Source organism: Anarhichas minor, unplaced genomic scaffold (assembly GCF_050575085.1).
Source record: "Anarhichas minor isolate MPS153535 unplaced genomic scaffold, ASM5057508v1 ptg000012l, whole genome shotgun sequence".
Classification (NCBI taxonomy): domain Eukaryota; kingdom Metazoa; phylum Chordata; class Actinopteri; order Perciformes; family Anarhichadidae; genus Anarhichas; species Anarhichas minor.
The window spans coordinates 3,210,025-3,236,830 of NW_027466458.1; the positions used below are offsets into that span (position 1 = coordinate 3,210,025).

Sequence of the window (26,806 nt, forward strand, 5' to 3'; positions counted from 1 at the left end):
CCTGCATCTGTATGTTTCTCTCGACCTTCATGATTGATCACACGGCCAAAATCAATTCCCCGTTGCATTGATTTTTCTAATTCAACATGGCATTTGTCGATCAATGAGCTGTGTTGTTGTTGTTGCTGCATGTGCCAGCTATGACCACACTGCTGTTTGTGTATGTTGTGTATTTTTGTCATTATCTCCGCCAGGAGAATCATGCGATCGCTCACATGCGTACATCCTCGAGTGAGTGTGCACCTCTTCGTCTGTCCACGGCTAATAGACAATTGTTGGTTGTATTCATTCAACCACACACTACAGCAGTGGTTGTTGCAGACACACCTGGCGGAGATCTGCACTCTTCTGAGTGCACCTTACTGGTTTCTGGCTGGGATTTCTCTCCTCTGCACAAGTGCCAATATGAGATATTATTAGCTGGTCAGCTGCACCGCGTGCGTGTGTGTGTGGTCAAAAGTAATTTCTACTGGGCTCCCCTAGTAAAAGAGCTGCCATCCATAATGCAGAGGAAGGAGAGTTGGGGGAGCGGACTGTAACTCCTCATTTTGCTCCCTATTACAGAGCAGCAGCTTGGCCTTTTCGCTCAATTTCTCCACTGACTAAAGGCAATCCCTCCTCAGCTGCATCTCTGATTGCTAGCTGCAGCATAGACAGACAAAGAAGCAGAGTGTGTGAGTGTGCATGTGTGTGTATGTGTGTGTGTGTTGCTGGCATTTCAGCACAACAGCAAAGCTCTGAGATGATTGTTGACCTCTTGGATGTGTGAGATCTTAACACTGTCCTCTAATATTCAGCTGGCTATCTCATGGACGTATTTGTTAAGATGAACGTGATGGGGAAAGCAAAGCGCGGGGTCTAGATGTGCTGTCTAACATTAGCAAGTGAAATGTTGCACTCAAGATAAAAATGCCTTTCTCTTGTACGCACTTTATCACTGGAAGCAATCCGTTTTGATGCCCAAAGCTCGAGCCCAAACGGTACGGTTGAATACACTTTCCACTGGATGAAAGATCTTGTTTCTTGGTGATTATATTAGAAGGGAAAACTATTAAAAGAAGCCTTTTTTATGAAAGGGCTCTTGGTAGAACGCCTAGTGTGGATTCTTGTTTGCACCCTTAGGAGGTGGAAAGGTCCTATATGGTTCTAGTTAGCACCTTTTTTGGCTGTGTGAGTGTGGCTTCAGCTCTTTCTAAGCTCAGAGATTACCTGCCTTATCTCTCTAATCTCCCTCAATTAATCATCTGATTTATTATCTCTACATGCACATTAATGGCTCAGGAGGTGTGACCACGGCTCAGACCTTCTGAAAGTCAACATAAGCGCAACACTGCTGACACGTTCGTTCTCACACTTCCTTTTACAGTGATGAACATCAACAACAACAACATTGTTTCCGTCCATTTTAGTGTGAAGAAAACTAGCTCCCAGATAGCCGAGTGTGTGTGCAGTGATGGACCGTGATGCTCTCTGTCAGGATGATGTCATTATAGTGACTCAGGGCCACTCCTTCAAAGTAGTTACTTAAGCCAGGGTGCATCGTTGGCATCCTAATGTGGCCAGTTTACTCGATTCAGTCCATCAAGCCAAACATGACATCTCGCATCTTAGAGTGCACAAACAAAAAATGCAAAGGATTTGTATTTTTGCACATGTGGATAACTATGATGCGTCCTTCATTTATGTTTGTTTACCTGTGAGGTGGGCGCCAATCCCCCAAAACACTATTGCTATAATCATCATAGCGTTTAAGTAATTGTTCAATCAAAAATGTGCTTCTCAAATGTGTTTGATGTAATTGGAAATTAAGAATCTTCGGGTTTAGACAAAAAATAAAACCAACAAAAAAAAAATTGTTGTTTGTCGCTCTTATTTTAAAAGATACAACTTACGAAGGCCGGACATGTCATGCAGTGTAACCCGAGGTTTTGACACGCTTTAATTTTCTGTGCCTTCTTTGCATCCATGACAGGTTTGAAGACCTCTGATCATATCGGCTCCACGGCCAGCCAGGTGGCCAATCAGGCGATAGCCAGGCTCACTGAGGAGGGAGACCAACAGTGAGACTGGAAGACCCTCTTACCTCACCCACACCGCTTCACCCATCCCACTCCATCGTCACCACCATGTCTATACCCAGCGGCAGCCCAGAGAGAGAGGGCTCCAGTGGGGCTCCCCCTCAGCTAGAGTGCCCTTCTTCTCCTCCCGGCATGGACCCAGACCCCCCATCAACGGGCAGCCCAATGCTCAGCCCAGACTCATCTTCCCATGATGCAGTGCTGTCAGCGCCGGCAGCCTCCCCAGCAGACTCGGAGAACTTGAGTCCTGACGAACTGGAGCTGCTGGCCAAACTGGAGGAGCAGAACAGGTGAGCTCAGTAGCTGTCCTCGTGAAAACGAGACAGTTATTATAGTTGTATTGTAGCAGGTTCAACCAGTTAATACTGAAGGAGTAGTTGTATGTTACGTTTAGACTTCCAAACAATTGACCATTGTCCATTCAGCAAGCTCGTTAAGCTTTCTCTGCATGTTTGAAGGGTCGTGTCTTTTTCTTTCTAAAAAACCTTCGATCAACACGAGATGATATCACATACCCATTTACAAATTTGACATTTAAATGAAAAACAATCAACTCTAATAAAAAACATCTTATAGATGATTTTATGTGTCGCTGTTTACACTTTGCATCGATGACATTGGATCATTGATCATTGAATCCAAACATCGATCCAGATTGATCTATCGTTACATTTGTAATTTTAAAACTAGTCAGTTAGAAACGTAAAAATATTCAGCAGGAAACAGTTGTTTTCAGTTCATGGTGCTAATGTTAGCTCAGTTAGCTTGCTAGTTACAGTTGTTACTGTGGGCAGGTAGGTAGGTGAATAAGCAAATTAAAAAAAATAAAAGTTTACCTACAATGAACCAACAATGAACAAGAAGAGTCTATAAACTGTATATGGTTGACGTTTGGAGTAAAATCTTCTGATCAAACAAGAACACAAACTCAAGAATAGATGAAAGAAGAGACAAATAGGTCAACTTGCAAGTGTATTTACAGTTTGACTTCAGCAGCAGACGCTGAAGCTCATAACATAATGAGGTTTGAAGGTAGCGTTAAAACAGCGACTAATTAATGAGATAATTAGAACTTCATGATGGGGGATAAAGAAATACGATCTCCAGGGGAAGTTTGTGAAACGACGACAGTAGTACAGGTAGATAGATTTTCTGTATTAAAGCCAAATATTGTGCAGCACATAGCAACCACTGATACCTCAAAAGTAAATTAAATAAAACAGTAATAGTTTCCTTACGAGACCTTTTTAATGAATCTTTCCCTCATGTTAAAGAGCACATAAAAAAATATCAGATACCGTTGTCTATTTGTGAGACTTAAAGTGATACACGAATCTAAGATTGACTTTTGAACATGAGAAGATTGAGATTGAAATCGTGTATTTGGCCCTGTATAACATAGCATGCAGATGGCCTTGGTCCCACTCATTTCTGGAGAAATAGGTCAGTATACTGTATTTCCCAGCGTTTAGACACAGACCACTTTGGGCTTGAAACTTTGTCGTTGTTCAAGGTGTGCAGCACCCAGTTCACTGCAAAAGAAATTTGTGTGAAATGACCACAAGCTGATGTCAAGTCGACCCTGGATCACAAGTCTGCTTGCCCCACATTCGCAACAATACACTGGAGAACAGAAAGTGGGTATGTAGGTTAGTGTTTTTGAAACCACTGAATAGGTGAGATTCATTTTTTTAAATCTCTAAAGCAGGCCTGGACGCTGTCAGTTTTTATCTTTTCATATCTTTTTTGTAACTTTTTACAAACAGCGGAACATGACTCGGATCATTCATACACAGGGATTTAGGCGCCATGACCCCGAAACAAAAAGAAGAAATAAAGAAAAGCATTAATCAGTGTCTGTTTCCTGAGAACAATCCCATTTCATCCAGTGTTTGTCATAAAGTACACATCATTGCGATAGCCTTGTACTGATATCATACATGTAGCCGAGATGCTTCTACATGGCCTCTGAGAAAGCCCATCATTGAAATGTAATGTAATCACCTGGTTTCAAAGTCATGTTTCAGAAAGGGACTTTTCTACTGAAGGGTGAGGTTTAATCCCTGAGTTAGATAAGGTTTAATCCCACACAATGAGCAGCACCAGATTCTCCAGGGGAAATGTCTGGTCACATGTTTGTATCACTGCACAAAAATACATTTAGTTTTGTTTAGACTCAAAAAGACAGTGAATCCCTTTTTAAAGACAAAAGGTAGCTCTGTGGAAGAAGCCACATCCTGTACAATTCTTCCACCATCATATGTTTTATCTCTGCTTCCTCCTCTCCCAGACTCCAAGTAATACAAGGTTAATTAAAAAAAAAAAAAGTCAAGGAAAATACGCTAATTTGTTTTCTTGCCGAGAGTTCCATTAGCAGATCGATACCACTCTCATATCTGTACGTGACATATGAAGCTAGAGCCAGCAGCTGGTTAGCTTAGCTTAGCATAAAGACTACAAACAAACCAGCACTGGCTATAAGATAAAAGGCTGCAGCTTCATATTCATTGTGCAGACATGTGTGACAGCAGTATTGACCTTCTCATCTTAATCTCAGTGCGAAAAAAGAGCTCCTTTTCCCCCCAAACTGTTCCTTTGACTTATTTTTATTTGTGAGAAATACAGCGAAAAACGTTCTTCAGTATTTAAAAAAACTCTGCTGATCGTCCCAATGTCGGTCTGCCTGCTGTGCCTCAGCTTCCCTGTCACTCTCCAGTGTGTGTACCTGCTCGTATAAGACAAACACGGCGCCTGGAGTGATGTGCCTCCCCGTCTTCATAAGCTGTCTCTTCATGCAGGCTGCTGGAGGCCGATTCCAAGTCCATGCGGTCGATGAGCGGCTCGCGGCGCAACAGCGGCTCCTCGCTGGTGTCCAGCTCCTCGGCCTCCTCCAACCTGTCTCACCTGGAGGAGGACACCTGGATCCTGTGGGGCCGCATCGTCAATGAGTGGGAAGAGTGGAGACGCAAGAAGGACAAACTCCTGAAGGTGGGGACTGGATATTTGAAAAGATAAAGATTACCTGGTTTTCTGAAGATTTGAGTCATTGAACATAATTAAAAAAGAGAACATAAATAAGACGGTTATCGGCCTCCTCGTTTCATTTTCACATCTTGTTTACCGGAACATACAGAAGAAAAGCTCTGTAAATCCCTGACTCATTGCAGAGGCTTGTTGGCTATTTATATCCGTCTGTTTTTATCCATAAGGTCACAGTGTGCGTCCCTTTTAGCCGCGTGTGTGTCAGAAACGTGGAGCTGAGTGTTGTCTGAGAGCCCCGTTTTTTTTTTTTTCAATTTAAAACTACTAAATCTGATTCCACCAATGGCTTTAAGTTGCACTTCACCAACACGCCTCTCTCTTCGCCCGTGTCTTTCGGCGTCCTCTGTGACGAAAAAAGAGGAAACACCCGGGGGAGGAGAGGATGGATGAGAGGAGGGACAGCAAAACGAGTTAGAGCGAAATGGGAGAGCAGACAAACCAGGAAAAATGACACACGGCCTGCCTGCAAACTCTACATAGAGTTCGGCTTTAATGATGATTATGATGAAAAACATGAGTAGGTGAAGGATTGATGTGATACCTCATAATGCAGCTAGTGGATGTAATTATGACATGATGCTAAATTATCCTTGTAAATACATCTATTTATAATCCCGTAATTGATTCTGCATTCTCTTTGCTCTTCAAGAGATGCTTAAACTTACATCCCTCGCCACATAACAGAGCAAGGTCTCTCTCTCTTTCTCTCTCTCTCTGCGCCCTCCAGGAGTTGATCAGGAAGGGCATCCCTCACCATTTCCGGGCCATCGTCTGGCAGCTGCTGGGCAACGCCACCGACATGCCGGTGAAGAACCAGTACTCCGAGCTGCTGAAGATGTCGTCCCCGTGCGAGAAGCTCATCCGCAGAGACATCGCCCGCACCTACCCCGAGCACGAGTTCTTCAAAGGCCAGGACAGCCTGGGGCAGGAGGTCCTCTTCAACGTCATGAAGGTGAGCACTGCGGCATCTCACATCACCTCAAGGTCTGGACTTCTGAGTCCTGATATTCAGCGAGGTGAGACTGGCGTCTGTCGGAATCAATGTATTTTGCTTGTATGTGTGTTTAGCCGGGGTTACAGTTTGTTAAGTGGTAGTTTCCTTTGGCGTGCTGTGAGTGACTTGGTGGTTGCAGCTCAGATTATGTGTTTGTGCCAAATCAGGTATAAATCTGCTCCTCTGGTTCCGGTCGCAAAGATTTTCCTTTTAGTGCTGTTTATCAATCTAGATCGTTCTGGTGCGAGTCGCCTAGTTTTGGAGATATCGGCCTCACTTCAAGGTCTGTAGATTATCTTGAGTAACCGAGGTCATGATTTCTGGAAAGAGTTTTTCAAACACCACAAGCCAACTGCTATACAGTTCCATTATATTCGAAATGATGTGTTTCAGCATGACAAAAGTAACAGTAATCAAATCAGTGTGCCATTTTGAAACACGTCTTCCTGCAGTCATTCAGAAAAAGATGCATTGAACTGGAAAGATTCTGCTGTGATCAGCATTTTGCCCTTGCCAGTGTTTCCTTCCTAATGTCATTTTATTCATGAGACCAAATCTCTAGGGAAACAAAATGTGGAGATTTGTTGCTCGTTCCCCGTTTACACACCAGTCATGTTTCCTGGTGGCTCAGCTCGGCAGGAAATGAAGGGACCTCTGGTGACTTCTTCGTAGCTGAATGCTCGGCCTGGATTACAGATGTCATCTGTGCTGTTTTCTATAAATACATCGCATAGCAAATGTAATGTGTGTGTGTGTGTGTGTGTGTGTGTGTGTGTGTGTGTGTGTGTTGTTTCAGGCATACTCTCTGGTGGATCGAGAGGTGGGCTACTGCCAAGGCAGCGCATTCATCGCTGGTCTGCTGCTCATGCAGGTAATGATCAAATATATCATGTTTAAAATGATCTATCATGAGGATATTTTGCCAGGGTCACTATAATACGTCCGGAGTTCACCGTAATCAGTCCCTCTAGATTTCTCTGATTGCTACAACCACAAACAGTTGATTACGTTGTGGGATTTGGAAACAGTTGCAAGGCAATAAAGTTGTCTCTAGAGGGGAAATATAAGAGTCAGTGTATAATAAACTGTTCGACATAAGCAATGTCTAATTCGTAGCTGAAATGAGGGAACTTTACTCACCCGCCTCCCCTCCTCCCAGATGCCCGAGGAGGAGGCGTTTTGTGTTTTTGTGCGTCTGATGCAGGAGTACCGTCTGAGGGAGCTGTTCAAACCCAGCATGGCCGAGCTGGGCCTCTGCATCTACCAGTTCGAGTATCTGCTACAGGTACAGAGGAAGCAGGAGAGTCTATCCACAAACACCAGGCTTGCAGCGTAGCTTTCCTCCACAGAGGGGCAGCAAAGCATTCGTTTGTATCTTCAGCACATCACTTTCATTTTGTATGTCACTCGAGGCATGAAAATCATCCTCTTTTCTTCGCCTCAGGAGCAACTTCCAGAGCTGAATGTCCATTTTCGATCCCAGAGTTTCCACACATCCATGTATGCCTCGTCCTGGTTCCTCACCCTTTTCCTCACCTTCCTCCCCCTGCCTGTCGCCACGCGCATCTTCGACATCTTCATGTATGAGGTAGGAAACATTTTGAGTATTGGGATGTGTGTATATTCGTTTTTTGTAATCTGTACCTTTCAGTCCACTGAGCTCACGTAACAAAAACATGCGACCTGTCTGTAGGGCCTAGAGATTATCTTCCGCGTGGGCCTGGCCATCCTGCAGTACAACCAGACTGACCTCATTCAGCTGGACATGGAGGGCATGTCGCAGGTAAGCAGCTGCAGCTTCATGACGTTTGCAGCAAAAATGAGTTTAATGTGTGGATTCAGCCACGAGTCAGAGGCTCCACGTCCCGCTTTCCCTTTTGCACGCGAGCTTCCTGAACTACAGATCTGCCCTGATTAAAAAAATAAAAATTAAAAAGAGGCTTCAAGCGGTTACACTCTAAAAAAAAAAACTGAAACTGAAACCAGGAAGCGTTCGGTGGGTGATTGTGTAACATGCTTGTATATCAAGGTCTTTGTGAAGCTTGTTGTTGCCCTGAATGCACTCTGAAAAAAACCCACCACATAGGTGAATTCGATCTTGATTTGTGTTTATATTATCTGATTTCTGATAACAGATGAAAATCTAAGAGACAAAGGTTTCACCTGTCAGAAGCTTGTTTCTCATTTCTTTTCTCTCTTGATTTTGGAGTAAAATTCAATATAAAATAGGGCTGCAACGAGCTATAATTATTATTGTCATCATTTATAATGTCAATTATTCCCTTGATTAATTGAAACGGTTTGTTGATAAAATCATAAAAAATGGCCTTTATATTTATTTATATACAACAGTCCAAACCCGAAACGTTCACTTTATCGTCATACATCGCAAAGAAAAAGAGCAAATCATTAGAGTTTGTGATTGAAAAATGAATTCATCCGTAAACTCAATTTCTTTATCGTGCTGATGAATGAATACATGAACTTAATTGAATGCAGCAGCCGATTGCTCGACACAACGCAGGGCAGATGCTCTCCTTCATTTCTATACAACGTGCCTGCCTGCTGCTGCATGAAATATGAATGAGCATCTCTTGTCTCGTGCTCTCTAATCTTGTGTGTGGTTCCCTCCGGGTCTGCCAGCATTTTCAGAAGGTGATCCCCCACCAGTTTGACAGCTGCACAGACAAGCTGATCCTCAGGGCCTACCAGGTCAAGTACAACCCCAAGAGGATGAAGAAGTAAGAGCGCTTGTTACTCAACTAACGACTAATAAGACTGTGAACAGGCTTTAACGTTGCCCAGTAGGATTTGTACTTCAGTCTAACTATTAGTTTTTGCTCAGCAATTAAAATTACAATGGAGCGCCAATCTAAACATTTTGATGTTGAGGTAACATTGCATAATCCTGTGTTGTTTTTGTGTATTTTTATTTTTTACCAGACTTGAGAAAGAATATACCACAATCAAGAACAAAGAAATGGAGGAACAAATTGAGATCAAGGTGTGTGTCTACTCAGCTGTGTGTGTGTGCATGATGTGGATATTACAAACGCTTTTAGTAGGATTTAAAACATAAATAATATGATATACATATATATATATAATATATCTGTTCTGCACTTCTCTCCCACCTCGCTCTCTGCTCAGAGGTTACGCACAGAAAATAGGCTGCTGAAGCAGAGGATTGAGACTCTGGAGAAGGTAAGAGATGGGTTTTAATTCTAAAATAAATCAGGTTTGTGCATTGACACGAAACAGACAAATTGCTCAGCACAGGACTCTTGGCGTTTTGATCAGATCTAGTTAAACACTGTCACGAGATGTGGGTTTAAATTTTGTTTACATTTTTTTTCCCCCGATGGTTTTCTTCTCCTGAGGTGTGTGTGTGTGTGTGTGTGTGTGTGTGTGTGTGTGTGTGTGTGTGTGTGTGTGTGTGTGTGTGTGTGTGTGTGTGTGTGTGTGTGTGTGTGTGTGTGTGTGTGTGTGTGTGTGTCTGCAGTTTTTAATCTTCTCCTCCTCTCTGAAACACTTCTTCTTCTTTTTTTCCTGAGTGATCTCCCTGCTGCCTCTTTTTTCTTCACACGCTTCTCTGAATCTGTTTCGAACAATTCCTCTCACCTGTGGTTCCGTTTCTTGCTCTTCCTCTCGGGCTTTGTTGTGGTTTATCCTCCCTGGTGTCCCGCTGTCTTTCACTCTCTCTTCATCTCTTTATTTTTTCACCCTCTTGTTCCTCCCCGTCGCTGCGTTGTAGGAGAGTGCCGCTCTGGCAGACAGGCTGATACAGGTAGAGTACTGCGAACCACTTTCCCACTGACCTCACTGTCCTCCGACCTACTCACGTCTTCCTCCTCCTCCTCCTCCTCTTCCTCTTCCTGCTCTCCTGCACTGCTTCTCTCCCTCCTCTTAACATCTACCTGCCAAAAGTGCATGTAGGAATATTGTTGAATATCTTCAGTCCACAAGACGGTCCTGTAATCCCTGACTGCATGTAATGTTTATCCATGATGGAGATCCTAATACGGTCTAATGAGGTTGTATAATCCCTGCATGTGGCAAGTAAAGGGTTATAACTATAACTACTATTATTGCCTCTCATTTTCATTTAAAATACACCTCATCAAAATGTGAATGAAATTCCCTATGTAGTTTTGGGAAATGCACTTATTAGCTTTCTTGCCGAGAGTTAGATAAGTAGTCTCTCGTGTCTGTACACTAAATATGAAGCTACCATCAGGCGGAGGTTAGCTTAGCATAAAGACTAGAAACAAGGAGAAACGGTTAGCTTGGCTCTGTCCAAACGACGCATTGTGGGTTCAAACAAAAGAGATGTCACATGTTGTTAGTGGGCTGTTGGCAGATTTTGTTTTTTTAACCTTGTACAAAGCCAGGCTAGCTGTTTCCCCCTGTTTCCAGTCTTTATGCTAAGCGATGCTAACTAGCTGCTAGCTGTAAATTTGTATTTAATGGACAGCTATGAGAGAGGTCTCAATCTTCTCAGGAAGGCAAATAAGCAAATTTCCCCAAATCTCCAACCTTTAGGGCTGTATCTGCTATGCATCATGCAGCACCTTAAGCGTGATAACGTTCCCTTGATGCCCAGAATGGCCCTTTTCCCTACATTGGTATACAGTCTGCGTTTCGGAGTTTAAACTCCACAACTGATCTCGACCCTCTGGCCTGCTGTTCCAGGGTCAGGTGACGAGGGCGCAGGAAGCAGAGGAGAACTACGTGATCAAGCGGGAGCTGGCGGTGGTGAGGCAGCAGTGCAACACAGCCAGCGAGAGCCTGGAGAAAGCGCAGGACACCATCAGAGAGCTGCAGCAACAGAAGGTAAACGCCAACCCACAGTCTGTGCACAAACACTGTGGGAGCAACAGAAAAGGACGGTTCCAACACAGAGACGATGACGGCAGGCGAAATGTCATTTTCCCTCACATATGTCCAACAAGGGATTCCTGTAGTTTCTCTCTAGGCGGAAGCAGTTCATCAGCATTTCTTTATTTGGTGATGGTTCATGAGGTCAACTGGTAGTTAAATTATTCCAAAAGCAGCCCTGCTTTGTGTACAAAATGTTAAATGTTCCCGATTCAGCTAAAACCAGGTTGTAAAAAAAGACGTGCTGATCGTGTGGAAACAGCTCTGTTTCCCCCTGATAGGTCTGCCTGTGCAAGTTTATTTTACAGCCACAGAATGTATACAAGAAGTGGAGGTAGTCACTGTGACGTCACCCGGGAACGGGATTATTTTTGCAAAGAGAAGTAAAACCAGAGTTGGTTGGAGCTAAGTACAACTGAATGCTAAATAAGATTGTTTTAGGCGATCAAAAATGTTACAATTAACTTTCATGAAGTTAAAACACTCTGTGAAAGGGTTGAAGTTGTAAGATGAAAATATGGTGGCTGTGGTAGCGTCCTGTCAATCACAAGGTGATAAAATGTATTGTCATCTCTAATGGTTTTAGTAGAAGTAGTTTAAAAGTGATTTACAGAAGGAGAAAATAAGAATGAGAAAATAAAGATGATAACAACATGGACTCAAACTGCACAAACCACAAATTATTTTCACATCAAGAAAATGTCAGGGAAAAGAGGATTGCCATAGAAAATGTATATTTTAGTGTCATGAAGGCAGCTATGATACAAAAAATGGAAAGTTACTGGTACTTGCTGTCCGTATACTTTTCCCAACGACACAAGAGTTGATTGGAGGGTTATTCAGATCACCTGTTGTGCAGGGTGTGTGGACCGACTCCTAATTAAGAATTGACAGCAGCTTGGTGCATTTCTCCTCTCAGCCAATCAGGGTGTGCCAACGCCCGATCTTTAGGGCTTAAGAGAGGTGGGGAATTGAACACTCTGGGCATTTTGATCCTTCCTTGATGTAATGCAGAACTCATTCCAGCATATCCAGCCACAAACTCTAGTCTTTTAGGTGCATCATCACCACCTGCAGATCCATAGAAGCCCAAAAAAACGGGGACATAAAAAAACTCAAATAAAATCATTGCTCGTAGCGCTACTAGAATTTAGTTTGAATTGTTCCTATAGTAACTGATAGTGTAAGCTTAGCTACATTCTGCTTTCATTGCCTTATATTTTACAAACTCTGTGCTTCCTCCACATTAGTCAAACAACCGCTCTGTCAGCGGCACTTTCAAACACCCAAAAAAAGGCCTATAGGTTTCAATCTCATACAACCAGTGCAACCTCAAACAATGTGAAACTTGCAGCAGTCTGAATACATATGGACTGCACTGTGTATGACCTGATGAAGACCTCAAAGGTTGAAATCATACTTTAATAAATACTTGATCACCAATTTATTACCTTATCGGTTGGAATATAATGAAGTACATGTACTCAAGTACTGTACTTAAGTACAAGTTTGAGGTACTTAATACTTCTACTCCACTGCAGTTCAGAGGGAAATATTGCCCTATTTACTCCACTATCGTTATTTAACAGCTGGAGTTTCGGATTGCTTTACATTACAAAATATTTTATATTCGGAACATAAATGCATTTATAAAATTGGATCCTTTGTTTAAGTTAAACTACCCAACAGTATGTAATATTGTTAAAAGCTCCACTTCAACAGTAAAATTGTACTCGTATATGAATGCATTTCTATGCATTGAGTACTTTAAATTTCTACTGAATTGATACTTCAAGTACATTTTGCAAAAAATACTTTAACTTGTAGTGTATTATTTTTCCATTGTAGTACAGTTACTTTTTAAAGAATTTGAAAATTCTCTCCATTACTTGACTTTGAAACATTTTTATCTTCCCAGGAGACCGAGTAATCATCTGTGTGTGTGTGTGTGTGTGTGTGTGTGTGTGTGTGTATATGATGTGTGGTGCTACTGTATATGATGATGCTGTTGGAGGACATATTAAATGGGAATATGAGACCACATCTTTTCTCATGTGTGAAGAGCACAAAGCGGCTTCTGTTCAGTTATTTTTCACGAATACTGATGACTGATACAATATGTTAATGATACAAAAGAGTTTCAAAATGGCTGTCCTGTTTGTCCAACCAAGGCGGCAACCTCTGCTTCTGAAAAGCGACACAAATGAGGACGGGCCTTATACTTACATTCTCTCTAATGGCCATCAGGGGGCGACTCCTCTGGTTGCAAAAAGTTTTTTATATACACGAGATCTCGAGCACTGTAGATGATGTCATTGTGATGGTGATTTTATTCCAGCTCAGACATTCGCATTCATCACCCACCAGAGTTCACACACCTCCAGACACTCACAGTCCTCTTTGATAACCAAGCCTGAAAGGCACAAAATGACAAATCGAGAGTCTTTTACGCACGCTATGTACTTGCCATATTTCAAGCTTTTGTATTTTGCCTGGTAGGAAAGTGTTTTTCCACTCAGCCCTCTCTGACTCTCTCGGCTGCTCTCACACCCCTAACTTTGCAGTTTAACTTTGATGTGGTGACATGAAAATGTACAGTAGCTTTCTATTTGCTGACATCACTCTGAGACAGTGGGGAGGCTTCATACCAACTTCATTTAGTTCATTAGCTATTCTGAAGTTTGGTTACTATGTCAGCTGAGACAGTTTTGAACAGTTTACCATTTTTGACAGAAATGAGGAATAAAGCAATAGCTCTTGTTTGTATCTCTGGCTGCAGCATCAAATGTATTGCGACAAGTTTCCGGCTGCCTTCCCCAAAAACATTTTCTCCAATGTCATCCCTCAGAGGAAAATGGCAAAGGGCATGCAGGGATCCAGGATGCATGACTGTGTGTGAATACGCAATTAGCACCAGCGGAAGAGACAAAAGACAGAGACACAGCAGCAGCTTGTGGCAGAATTCACAAACATTGACGCACTGTGGTTCAAAGCTGAACTCCTACTGTCGTGAATACTCACTCCATCATCTGCAACCAGTCTGCATATGACAATCACACTAAACAAACAAGGCCAGTCGACTCCTCCGTCCAACTAATGTTCCCAGTAGTGAGTAAATATCTGTATGCCGACACAATCCTGTCACATCACGTAGCTCTTGTAACACCAGCGATGTCTGTTTCAGTACACGGAGCAGTTTGTGAACAATCTGCAGACCGAGCTGGAGCAGTCCAGGCTGCGCGAGGCCGAACTGCAGGGAGCGCTGAAAGAAATGCAAGACAAAGTCCTGGACCTGGAGAAGGTGACCTAACCGACACTCATCTTCGTGTGTGTGTGAGAGAGAGAACAGTGTGTGAAAGACGAGCGGGTGTGTGCAGCTGCGAACGTGTCAAAGATCATCTTGCCGCGACCTCGACTTAAGGCGCTCAAGTGTTAAAGTCACTCCAAACAACGGCCGATGTGACATTTCAAGCTTTCGGTTTTACTTCACAAGGTGTTGAGACACAACAGCTCTGCTTCCTCCTGATAAAGATTTTACTGTCATGTACAGCTGACAGATAGAAAAAGGGAAATAGGCCTCTGGCATTGTTCGCTTCTACATTTACGATACCCAGAATATGAAACCTACCGACTTTTGTAATCTCCCAACTTTACAACAGGTCGTCATCTGTGGTTTTGAGTAAAATCTTTGGTAAACTTATTGGATGGATTGCCATAAAATTTGATCCAGACATTCATGTCCCCACGTCGGGATGAATTGTAAAAACTGACCCCTTAACAATTCATCTATCGTCATCATTGGGTCAAAATGTTTATTTGTTTAATACTTTGGTTCGTGACCAAATACCTGCACAACTAACGACATTCCGATCGGCCTCAAGTGTACTTTGTTTAGTGCTAATTAGCAAACATTAGCATGCTAATGAGCCACAGAGCCGCTGGTATGGCTGTAGACTAATTAGTCCTTTTTTAACCTGTAAACATTGTTTTCTAATCCAGAGAAGCACGTGTCTGCCCGATGAGAACAACATAGCGGCTCTGCAGGAGGAGGTGAAGCAGATGAAGCTGAGGGAGCTGGAGACGCTGCGCTCGTTCAAAGAGATGCAGGACGCCGTCACTGAGCTCAACCAGCGCTGGCAGGTAACACACACACACAAAACTGCTGTCTTTTTGTCCATAAACTACCTGTGTGTGCGTGCGTGCAGTGTCAGCAGAGCTACACACCTGTGCTACTCTCTGTGTTTTCTGCAGCACCACATGTCCCGCGGCAGCAGCACGGGTAGCGGGGGCGGCCACTGGAAGGAGTCCCCGAAGAAGAACGCCATGAACGAGCTGCAGGACAAACTGATGACGGTCCGCCTGAGGGAAGCCCAGGCTCAGGCTGAGCTCCGAGAGGTCAAACTCAAAGCTCTGCAGCTGGAGAGCCAGGTCAGTCTGTCCCAGAGGGCACACAAACCCTGTAACCCTGTCCTTTTCTTACAGGCACAGATATGTGGATGCAAAGGTCAATGCAGATTAATTTGTTGGTGGGCATTTTCCACAATTGTCTTACATCTCAGACTAAATGATTCATTACTGTAATTTATCAGGAACAATCCACAATTTGAATGATGAAAGCAAGACTTTGTTGGAGCCCTCCTCACCCTCTCTATTTGACTTCCCTGACTCCAGAACCAGATCCACAGCAAGCTGATTGGTCGCAACGACCAGGAACGCTCCGCCCTGCAGGACCGGCTCCAGATGCTGGCCAATCAGAACAAAGCTCTCCAGGCCCAGCTCAACGAGATGAAAAGGAAGCAGGCCGAGTCCGACTGCAAGGTCTGGATGGAGAGGAGAGAGAGAAAGAAAAGGAGTTAGCAGGAGGGGAGAGATGTAACAGGGAGAATGGATGGGCAGAGCATCATTTTCCTGTCCAGCATATTGAATCGTAAAAGATATTTACATACAGTAATAAGACAAAACAGGGAAAAATCATATGAAGAGCATAAAAAGAGGGAGGGAATGACGGAGAGGGACGGAAAGAAGAAGGGAGGACCAGATAGATTTTGTAGAACAGAAATAGAAAATGTTTCAGGAAAAATGGCAGAGAAATGAGTCTGGCTTTAAATTCTGGGAGTCATTCAAAAAAGGACGGAGTCTATTAAGAAGGCCTGAAGTAAGAGATGTAGGACAGAGCAGGATGTAGGTGGAGGGAGAGAGACTGTTAAATCCATCACTGAATTCCAACATGTTGTCAACCACATGGCGTCTTCTCTCTCCCCTCATCCATGCAGAGCAAAGAGGAGGTGATGGCGGTGCGACTGAGGGAAGCAGACAGTATGGCTGCCATGGCTGAACTCAGGCAGAAGATTGCTGATCTTGAGATACAGGTGTGTGTGTGTGTGTGTGTGTGTGTGTGTGTGTGTGTGTGTGTGTGTGTGTGTGTGTGTGTGTGTGTGTGTGTGTGTGTGTGTGTGTGTGTGTGTGTGTGTGTGTGTGTGTGTGTGTGTGTGTGTGTGTGTGTGTGTGTGTGTGTGTGTGTGTGTGCCTCCGTGCCGGAAAGGATTGTACGTACCTAAAATGTGTGCTCGTAGTCTGCATGCGGATGATCGATTCAACGACATTGTAACAATAAAGAAATCGTGACTTTAACCATCGGTGTGTAAAATGTGTTTTTACAGAAGGAGGAAGGGCTGATCCAGGGCCAGCTGAACCACTCAGACTCCAGACAGTACATAAACGAGCTGCGGGACCAGATTTCTGAGCTCAAGAACGAGGTTAGACGCACACACCAAACAGCACCGTTTGCTGGATTTCATTTCATAATGAATTACGCCAAAACATTGTGCCACGTGTAGCTTTTGAAAGATAAATATTACGTCAAAAGGAGCAATTTGGTCTTTCTCGTCTGAAGCTGAAACTGAACGCACTCGGGTTCGCTAGGAAACCGATCGATTGATCCGCACCAGAGTACAATCAAAACAGACAAAATGTTGGCTTGTGAAAGCGGCCTTAACCTCACCTACTAAGTTCTGATTGGTCGGTTGTTTCTCCAACCAGCGGATGCAGCCGCTAAAAGTCACAACAAAAGTTTGAATGTTTCAGCTCGGTCTGGAACCAGTGTGTTTGTGCCAGAAAACATTTGCAGATTCTGAAATCTGACCCAGTGACGGATGATTTAAAATGTAGTTCAGAGTCTGCAAATGTTTATTGTTTGCTCCCAAAAACTATTGATATTTCATCTTTGATGTTCTTATGTTATTTATTAGGGTTACAGCAGTATAATGTTGACGATATGATCTTTGTTGACTGGTGTGAATTCTGCTTCCAAATAGCGTGCAGAACATGAGACACACACACACACATGCAGATACATGCAGCCTTGTCTGCCACCACAGAAGAATCTTGTCATCTACATGCAGCCGCACAACAGACACCACTTCCACCCAAACGGGCCCGCTCAGTTGTGTCGATGTCTTTTTTGTAAAGAGGAGACCACTGCTGTATTCTCATCACTGTGTTCACGGTGAACATTAATTTACTTAAAAAGGGGGGGGGTTGGCTTTTGCAGACTGTAGTTCACCCACTCTGTCGGGTTAAAACATTATGGCAACCGCAACTGTATTTTTTCTGATTTCCACAGTTTCATGGGTTGATTGAAATTCAATGACCCCTCTGGCTTATGAAGATCCCCCCCTGCAAACAAGCACTCAGGGTTTGTTCATTTAGAGAGTTGCAGTGCGTGACTAGGAGGGAAGTGTTTAATCTTGTAAGTGAGGGGGCGTGATGAGACTGCCCTGCCCTTTACTGCTCCTCTCTTTTCGTCTGCTCTCCCCACCTTTTTTTTTTTTCTTCTTCAAAGCAGCATTTTTTTAAATGAGACCGAAACTTGCGTGAGCGCAGCCGAGGAAGCAGTGAACCCTTTAGAGAAATCTCAGTGAAGTCCTCTAAAGAGATCATCTCACGGTTGAGTCAGAATACATGTGATGATGCACGATGACAGATTCCACATAATGCAGATGATTTCACGCTTATGAAACGACACTGATATTGCAAAAACAACCTGGCTTGAAAAAGGACTTGTGTTCCTTCTTTTGCTGTAGCTTGACGAGCAGTCAAAACATTTCCATTGGTTAACCACCGGTTTCCCCTGCCCCTCTGCCCTACAGCCAGCCCGAGTGTATGATAGGGGGGAAGAAAAAACCTCTGAGATTTGTCATGAGTCACTGTGGTACATGTGCAAGGTTAACACGCAGACGGCATGCAGTAGTAGATAAAACTGTGGCGGCAGCTCTTGTGTCAGGCAAGAACAGCCACTGCAGTCTGACAGCTGGACAGCAGCAACCAGCAAACGCACCCTTTTTATTTATCATGTATCAGCTTTAGCTGTAAAGACCGCTCTGCTTTGTTTGCACAACCTCAAATAGTAAGAAGGAGTCAGGTCAGTGGGTTTCACCGACTAGGTTTCTTTTTCACACCCAACAACCTCTTGACAAAAACTCCCAGCACCTGCAAAAGGACTCATCTAACAGATTCAACACATTTTATAGACTACTGAACCATAGTCTTTTATTACCCAAGGATTCCCCTAATGATGCTTAGCAAGTCAGATGAGAGCTGACACACAGATCTCGGTGGAGGGAGTGTACTTTGAAGATGACAAACACAAAGACCAATGGGTTAAGTGCCACAGACGGGTAACGAACACGTTGTTTTTTATTTATGGTCAAGAAAAAGACACAATAATGCCTTTTTAAAAATACCACTGAAGTAAAGGCAAAACTTAAAGTAAAGCCTTCCTCTTTGTATTCAGATCAGGCAGCTGCGAGGGCAGAAGGCGGCCCCCAGCTCCAGGCTCGGCAGCGGAGGAGGAAGTACCAACTACCAGGATCTGTGTCTGGCCAGCCCCGCCTCCGCTGAGGGAGACTATCTGAGCTCAGACGAGGACCTCCTCCCCAGCCCGCTGCCTCCAAACGCCCTTTACCCCAGCCTGTCCGGCCCGTGTCACCCGTCTGCCCGCCTCGACAGCGAGGGCAGCACGGACAGCGAGGCAGAGGAGCGGGCTCTGACACATCCGGACCCACAGCAGCTGTACGGCGGCATGGTGTGCGCCGAGGTGCTGGACAACTGAGACCCGGAGAAGGGGGTGTGAGGGTTTCATTGGATTTGTTTGAGCTAAAGAGACGCTGGAGCTCTTCAGGACGGGTCTGCTACTGTAAACTGGGGCTGTATCATCCAATCCAGTCCTCCTCTTTTCCAGTGTTTACCTTTTAACTTGATGCACACATAGCGGCATTGATTGGACCCCTTCTGATCATCACCACTCATGTTGTCTCTCCGCTCCTGTTACCGTCTCCTCCACCTTGTTCCCCCACACTGTCCCGTCCTGTGTTCCCCCGACCGAGAGGTAACGTAAAGCCTCGCTCCTTGTTCCCTCGTGTAACTGCGCCAGAAACCATCCGAACACAAAGATATGACACGCAAACCAAACAAAAAGGACTGACACTGGACCAGCAAGATTCTTGTTGCCTCTCGTTACTCTACATCTACCACGGGACCTGCTCCCGCGACCGTGACAAGAAGGGAAACCTGGGTAGACAGAAAATAACTCTCCCTAAAAACTGAGTGACAGACACTTGACACACTGTATGCTCTGTCTACCCTGATACGACTCTCCTTCCTTCAGAGTTAAATATCCTCTCTTTTCCCTTTTTAAGCTCTCGTTAGGAAGAAACGCACAAAAAAGAAACGACGTATATCAGCCATCCATTTACTCACTTACAGTAGTGTTTAAAAGAAAACAGGAGGTGAGTATGAGAAAAGAGAGAGGTGCAGTGTAGGAATATGTACCCATCAAACTGTAGGGATATCACAAGATGGCATTCATTATTGTACTTAACATACTAAATATGTGTGACGCCAAGCGAGTTAATGCAACAGTTCATGTTAAAAAGCATGTTCACCATAACCCAGAGAACGAGGAAGGAAGAAACTCGATGTTGCCAAATCTTTTTATTTCTTATTTTTTTTTTCTTATTTATATGTTGTAATTTATTTTGATATTTTTTAATATATTTTATATATCTATATGAAACTATAGGAGTGTAGAGATACCGACAGAGGCCAAACTTTCTACACCGTCCTTTGTGCCAACTAGTCGTCTGTTACAGGTTTATTACTGTGACACCCCCGAGTGTTTCAGAGACGGAAATGTGCTGCTATGATTTTGGATTTACTTCTCCTATTTTTTTTCTTTCTGTTGTTGTTGTTGTTTTTGTTTTTGTTGTAATCTTTGTGAGGTGAACATGCATCCTCCATGTTTGACCTGATTCCTCCCTGGAGGTTCTCAACATTCAGCAAAGATGGGAAACAATGTTCTTCCAAACCGAGCATGATCATTGTTTACGTTCGAGTTAGAGGAACAGTTTGACATTTCAGGACATTCATTTGCTTTCCTGCTGAGAATTACATGAGAAGATCGAGACCTTTCTCCCGTCTGTCTGTTAAATATGAAGCTGAAGCCAGGAGATAGTTAGCGTAGCGTAGCCACGCACAGTGACTTTCTGTGTCGAGTCACAAAAAATCCAGCACGTAAAACGTACACAATTCTTTGAGTAACTGCATTGTAGCCACGAGTGGTACAATGGTACATGCTAAAGTTTCATTAGCACACATAGAAAAAAGGATAATAGTCTAATGTCGATTACAACTGCAAATGCAATGCAATATCTACCATAGGTTCGCTAAAATTAGCTTAGCATTATAAGCTATTGGGCATACGAGACCAAGTGGGGCTGAAGCAGCTTGTAAAAAAAGTAATGCACTGTAATTTGTATGTAATGTAATTCATTTTAATGTAGTTCACGTAAACGGGAACCAGGACAGGTGATGTGGTATCAAGAGCGAGGAGGTCAGGGTCCATCTCCAACAAGACCGAACCTTCCGCCTCCCCCCCCCACTGTTCGTGCCCCGTGTGAAAACCAGAAGTCAGTGGTTATTTACTTGACATGTAACTTCTCTACTTTAGCAACGCCAATACCGTGTAGGTACTTTAACCCAAACCACGATCTTTGTTTCCTGTGAAGACCGAAGTTTAGATTGAAAAGACAGTATGCATGTAACGAGCTAAACAAATGAGCTCGTTACATGCTGGACATTTCGTAGGAGAATGTGGGAAAAATGAGGAATGACTTTTCGTAAGATATCATACGAACCGTTGGATGAGGATACGTTCATTCATTATTGCTCAAGATTTAACCTTTGGACGCAGCCAGGCTAGCCGTTTCCCCCTCGTTTCCGGTCTTTGTGCTAAGCTAAGAAAACCGTCTCCTGGCAGTAGCTTCGTATTTAACAGACGGACACGAGGGGTGGTGTCAGTCCTCTCAGTGTAGTTCCCAAAATGTCAAACAGTTCCTTTTAATTGTCAGTCCCATACACGCCAAAAGAAACCCAGGTAACGGCGCTGATCTGGAATCCCCAGTTCATGTGCTCATATCACTTTTTGACAGCTAAAACTTGCAGCATGTGGCCCAATGAAAGTGGAGGGAGAGGTTCATATCCTAAGGATGCCAACAGAGAGTGTGTGGGTGGAAAATATTTTACATATCAGACAATAATATATTCTGTGTAGAGAAAAAGAGGGTGTAAAATGTATGACGAGATATGAAATATACAAAGTAACTGGAGCAAAGAGTATATGGATAAGATTTAAAGCTGTATCACTGTCAGTCAAGTCATGCTGAAAGCCGGTGAGTGTGTATAGTTTTATCAAACAGGGTGTCACATGGAGAGCAGCAATCTGCTCTTTGCACTACAGAGAAAGTGTCTGCTGATGACTTTCAGCAGTGAGAGATGGTGTGGATGAATGGATTCGAGGAGGGATCATTTCTTATTATCGTCCGCTCTTCACCTTGACGTTATCGGAGCTCCAAGATTATCCGTCCCGACTTTGTGATGGGCTTCGTTATTCTACGGACTGATGTTGTAGGACTTTGTCTAAATTCTCTAAAGGCCCAATTTCATTTCTAACGCCGTTGTGCAATACAATCGAAGGAATGGTGAGAAGTATTGCTGTCCTCTGAGAAATAAGGAAATTGGATCTTCCAGCGATGGCCATCGAAGAGCTAAAGAGGATGTTGGTGTGCCCACCATACTGTTGCAAATAACAGCCTTTTAGTGGTCATTGGTGGGTGTAGCAACTGAGATCTCCACACAGTCTTTGGATATCGTCTGACCAAATGAGCGTTGGTTTCAGTTGAGTTCCTTCTAATTCTGCCATTAAGACCATTCTGTCGTATTTATCTATTTGATGCATTTACTTTGCCTTTTTGCGCTGTAGTTCTCATTGTTAACAGAGAGTCTTTCCCTTGAGGGATTCAAAGGATTGACAAGAAAAAGAGTGATGTAATGCGCAAAGGCATCGTCGGACCATGAGTCGGAAAACATTGTTGACTGTGTTCTTTACGGTGCCGGTGGCTTCAGCCGTCGCCAGATGCACCACGATTGAAATCTTAAGGATTGTAACTTTTCAGTTTGGATTTCAGTTAAACAATTAAAATGCATAAAGTAAGTAAGAAGGACTGAGCATCCCAAAATGAACCCCAATCTGGATTCCTTCAACAACACATCTGTACACGGTTCCTCAACACATCTGTACACTGCTGTTCAGTGACGGTGCTCTGTTCTCACCACTGGCTAAATACAACGAAATCTACTGTGACGAAACACTTTGATATGTTTTGTAAATTACTTTTGAATATGGTACTAGCTCTCATCGTTAACATTATTTTGTTATAATTGCCATCAGTACTTTGGTTCCTCCTGCTAACAGCATTACATGAGATGATAAAGATTAAACATCGTATAACGTGCCATAAAGGTAGGTAGGTTTACACGCTATGCTAAACGACTTCATGCGTGTTTAACGGGGGTTTCAGCGGCGAGTCAGCCACCGCCGCCCGTCATTAAACCAGCCATGTGATGTAAAGTGTGGACTGAACAGATCGCACTGTGTTGCTCCAGATGTATCATCTTCAAATCTTGAAACTGGAACGTCCACGTGTTTCCCCCCGATATGAAAGCGGGAAATAAGACAATGCCGTGCAAAACAGTGTGCGTCACATGTGAGTTCTTCCTGGTTAGTCTGGTGTTTAATTTTTCAGATTCATGTTGCCATTTGTGACGGCTGTTTGATGTCCGCAGCATCGTACCCAGGAACCCTGCCCACCATCTCTCTCTTTCTGTCTTGCAATTCAACTGATGTTATCAAATATATGAAATGACGGTAAAGATTATATAAGTTCCAGTATGATAGGGGGGGGGAGAAATACATTTCAGTGTTCTGTATCCTAATGAATGATACAAAATAAACTTTGACAATGCACCTTTGCAAAAGCCTGATTGTGGTGTTGTTGGTTATTACTGGGTTGATTATATTCACTCAAATGTTGAACGTTAGCTTAGTGTAACTTGGGTTTTGTTAAGTCTTTCACTAAATTGAGATTTAATCATCACTACATTAAAACAGGTTGCACCACGCAAAGAAGTTGTTAGACCCAATACCTGCTAGGTGTAGCTAATTGTTGCATAGCTCACGGAGCTACCTGACAAAGCTAACGTTAGCTGCTAATACATGTTTGACAATGATGTAAAGTGTAAACACAGTAGGCTATACCTCAAATTACAAAACGCTATGCTAATAGCAGTTTAGGTTAGCATAATGGGACATTTTCCACTCATTCCAAACTGCATGAATTCTACTGTCTCAGACACATATTTATTGTATTGACCTTATTCTTTGGCCTGAACTGGGGCCGCACTCGCATGGCGTCATTTTGTGTTCTCAGATCAGTTTTAGAAGGCAGTGTGAAAACTTGGCTTCGCATCGTTGTCATCCTTTACTTTAATAGTCTTGTTTCGAACTGTTCCTAACTGAGTGAAATGGAAGTATTAAGTGGCAGCCATGATAAGAGCCGTTCGAATTCTCTAAATGCTAAGGAAAAAATGCCTCATTGCTTCCTTTATTATCTCCTTCAGCATAGGGTACGCTGCCACCGTCCTTTACAAAGGGAAAGGAGATAATACCATCCCACGACATTTAATGCGACGCACCATTCGGCCATCAATAACAACCCTCGCTGTTAAATTGCACATTATGGATACATTGAAAACATCCTTCTTAGGAGGTGTGATTCCATTTTGGGCAACGAAAGGTGTCTCGGAAAAGGATGTCATTTTAGTTTTTACTATATTCGACCACAGCCCCAGCGCTCCAATGATGCAACACACGCTTGGCCGTTGTGATGCTCTCGTCACTTGTAGTGGGAACGCAGCAATAACGTCCCAGCCTTTTTTGTTCCCGGTGACTTCCATCTGTGATTTGCACCTTGCGTCTGTATATTTAGACTAGTGTCCTTGGGTACCTTTGCCTGTTCTTCGACTGAAATCATCACTGACCTATCTGCTGTGTTCAGCGTCCATTGTCTGTTGGCACCCGTGTGAAACATCTCTCAATGCCTTCCGACTCTCCTATCCAGCCCATTTGTTTCTACTGAAGTCGTTGACTTTTGAAATAAAATCATAGTTGCATTTGTTATAAAAGGCTCAGTAATTCCCTTAAATTAAACGTTACTCAAACAGGAGCAAATAGTGCATTCTCTGAGAACCTTTTTCAACAGCGGATTGATGCACATTTAGATACCCGTTGAGTATTTTAGGCAGCAGGACATTGTATTTGGGACTCAAAATAAGCTGCTGTGCTCATGTTCATCACACTGAAGGAACTTGTGAGTACAGTGATGTGACTCATGTGTTTTTCACCTCAACAACTTTATTCACATTTCCTCTTGCTGTGTCTCTTTCTCATCACTGTTCGGTTAGTTTTCATGAGCCAACTTCTTTCGAACCCGACCTCGATGGTTATTTTGCAACACAAGTGTTTCAACGTAGTGTGTCAACATTTTCTGAAGAATTTTCAGCAACGTCGTCCACCACCTTCTTCCTCTCTCGCCGGCTTTATCTGTCTTCTCTCAATCAACGTGATGCCGTGGTTAGTTTGTTCTGTGTACCACTGCGACACATCTGTCCACAATTTGCACCAAAAGGTTGTTTTATTTAAATTGGTTTTAAAAGTAGAACTGGACAGATTTAGTGCTGCTGTGAGTGTGCAGCATTTGGGTTTACGTGTGAGGAAGCAGTGTGGTTGTCGGCTTCAAGGTGTCACAGCTGAAACACTTCCTCGTCCTCTTTAACTCTCATCATCACACCAACCAGCAGAGAACATCGACGGTTTATAATCCACCTCAGTGAACACTGACCTCACACGTGAGACACTGACTTCACTTTGTCTAATAAGACTTTAATCTCAGTTGAATTATTGGTGGGAAGTTTGTGACGTTAAGAAGAACTTGTGGGATTTAAAAATCTGGTGAGTATTTGCATATTTATTTCTGAAAACTATCTTCATATTTCAGATTAAATTAAAGTTACAACAGTTTGTTTGTTAATTTTTTTAATTTTCTTTTAAATTTAACAACAGAAAAAAAAAACTTTTGGACTCTGACCATTGTATATTTTTTTTCTTGATCTTAACTTAATGTTTGTCCGACGTTTACTGTCGGACAAACATTAGGCTAAAACAAACTGTTGAATTATTTCAAAAGATTTTTATGGATTCAGAAGATAATCACCTTGTTATGTAATTATCTCCATGATGGGGCCATGTGGATCTTTCTCTTAGTTGTTTCAGTTCAGCAAAAAGAAGCACATATACCTTTTAACAAGGTGATTCAAAATGTAGTTCCAGTCAAGTTATCATTTTTTTATATCAGAGAACATAAACACAATTGTTTTCACGAGCTTTCTCTAACATGGTTCAAGCTCAAAGGAAGCTGTCAAGTGTATTTCAACTCACACATACACATTACAGAACGTTTCTATTTCTTCACATAGTTTTACAGACTGAATTTGACTACATGTATGTATATATACTCTATATATATATATATATATATATATATGTACAAACAAAATTTTGTGGGGACTTGACTTGGGAACCATAGTCCCACTGCTTCCAGGGCACTGCCCATTGGTGTGTCTGTGTATTTCAGGCCTATGTATGTATATTACACATTATAATGTGCTAAATATGTAAAGACAAAGAAAACAAAGAACAGAGAAAAGTCCAACATATTGATACATATTTGTGTGGAAAAGCTTTATTTTTCGTTCTTCCTACCCCATTATTTATCTCACGACCCCTCAGATTTACCTCATGGCCCTTTGAAGGGGCCTGAACCCTAGGTTGGGCACCACTGACCTAAACAAACTAATGTGTGTAAAGTTGTTTAGTTTAAACTAATAATATTAATAAGAATGTGTCCTTTAGTGTATAATCTCCTGAAAATCAGAATGGTTGTGTTTTTGTAACCTTGAAATAAGCCGTTTATATCTACATATTGAGCGGGTCCTCTTCACAGAGCCGGCTGCTGTTATTTTATTTTTTCTCCCCCAAGAGTGTTAAGAGTTAAGTTATATATTTGCAATTCTGATATGACTGTTGGTGTCATCTTGTCACAGGCCAGGTTTGTGGTAAATTTAGGTCTAAATGTTTCAGTCAGATTTGGGTCGCTTCACTCGCAGTGTGAATGTAGCTTAACAGAAGCTCCACAGATGGGAGAAACATCTCAGTAATGAGGCCTTTACTGTCAAGTGAGCCACTGCTGGCTAAAGGGCATCTGTCAGGCCAACCGCAGTTTGCCAAGAAGAATTTTAAAGACAGAACAAAAAGAAGAAGAAGTCCTTTGGTCGCATGTGACAAATCCGCCTCAGGCGCTGG

At 43.0% G+C, this 26,806-nt stretch overlaps 1 protein-coding gene across 1 annotated transcript; it reads left to right on the forward strand.

The window, feature by feature from the left end:
• Positions 1-1,861: 1,861 nt before the first annotated feature.
• Positions 1,862-23,370, forward strand: evi5l (ecotropic viral integration site 5 like). Its single transcript, XM_076090278.1, has 18 exons — positions 1,862-2,368; positions 4,877-5,066; positions 5,848-6,072; positions 6,911-6,985; positions 7,274-7,399; positions 7,559-7,702; positions 7,808-7,897; positions 8,758-8,855; positions 9,058-9,118; positions 9,265-9,318; positions 10,807-10,947; positions 14,177-14,293; positions 14,992-15,132; positions 15,244-15,420; positions 15,664-15,810; positions 16,266-16,361; positions 16,653-16,748; positions 18,785-23,370. Exons 1-18 carry the CDS (start codon positions 2,127-2,129, stop codon positions 19,100-19,102), a joined length of 2,538 nt encoding a protein of 845 aa, XP_075946393.1. The 5' UTR covers positions 1,862-2,126; the 3' UTR covers positions 19,103-23,370.
• Positions 23,371-26,806: the final 3,436 nt, after the last annotated feature.

What these genes read in the sequence shown, in the direction of transcription:
- evi5l (XM_076090278.1), top strand. Translation starts at nt 2,127, where the DNA reads ATGTCTATACCCAGCGGCAGCCCAGAGAGAGAGGGCTCCAGTGGGGCT. An exon ending in GAGAGCTGCAGCAACAGAAG is followed by an intron (nt 10,948 to 14,176) that starts GTAAACGCCAAC and finishes TGTCTGTTTCAG; the next exon opens with TACACGGAGCAGTTTGTGAA. An exon ending in CTCTGCAGCTGGAGAGCCAG is followed by an intron (nt 15,421 to 15,663) that starts GTCAGTCTGTCC and finishes CCCTGACTCCAG; the next exon opens with AACCAGATCCACAGCAAGCT.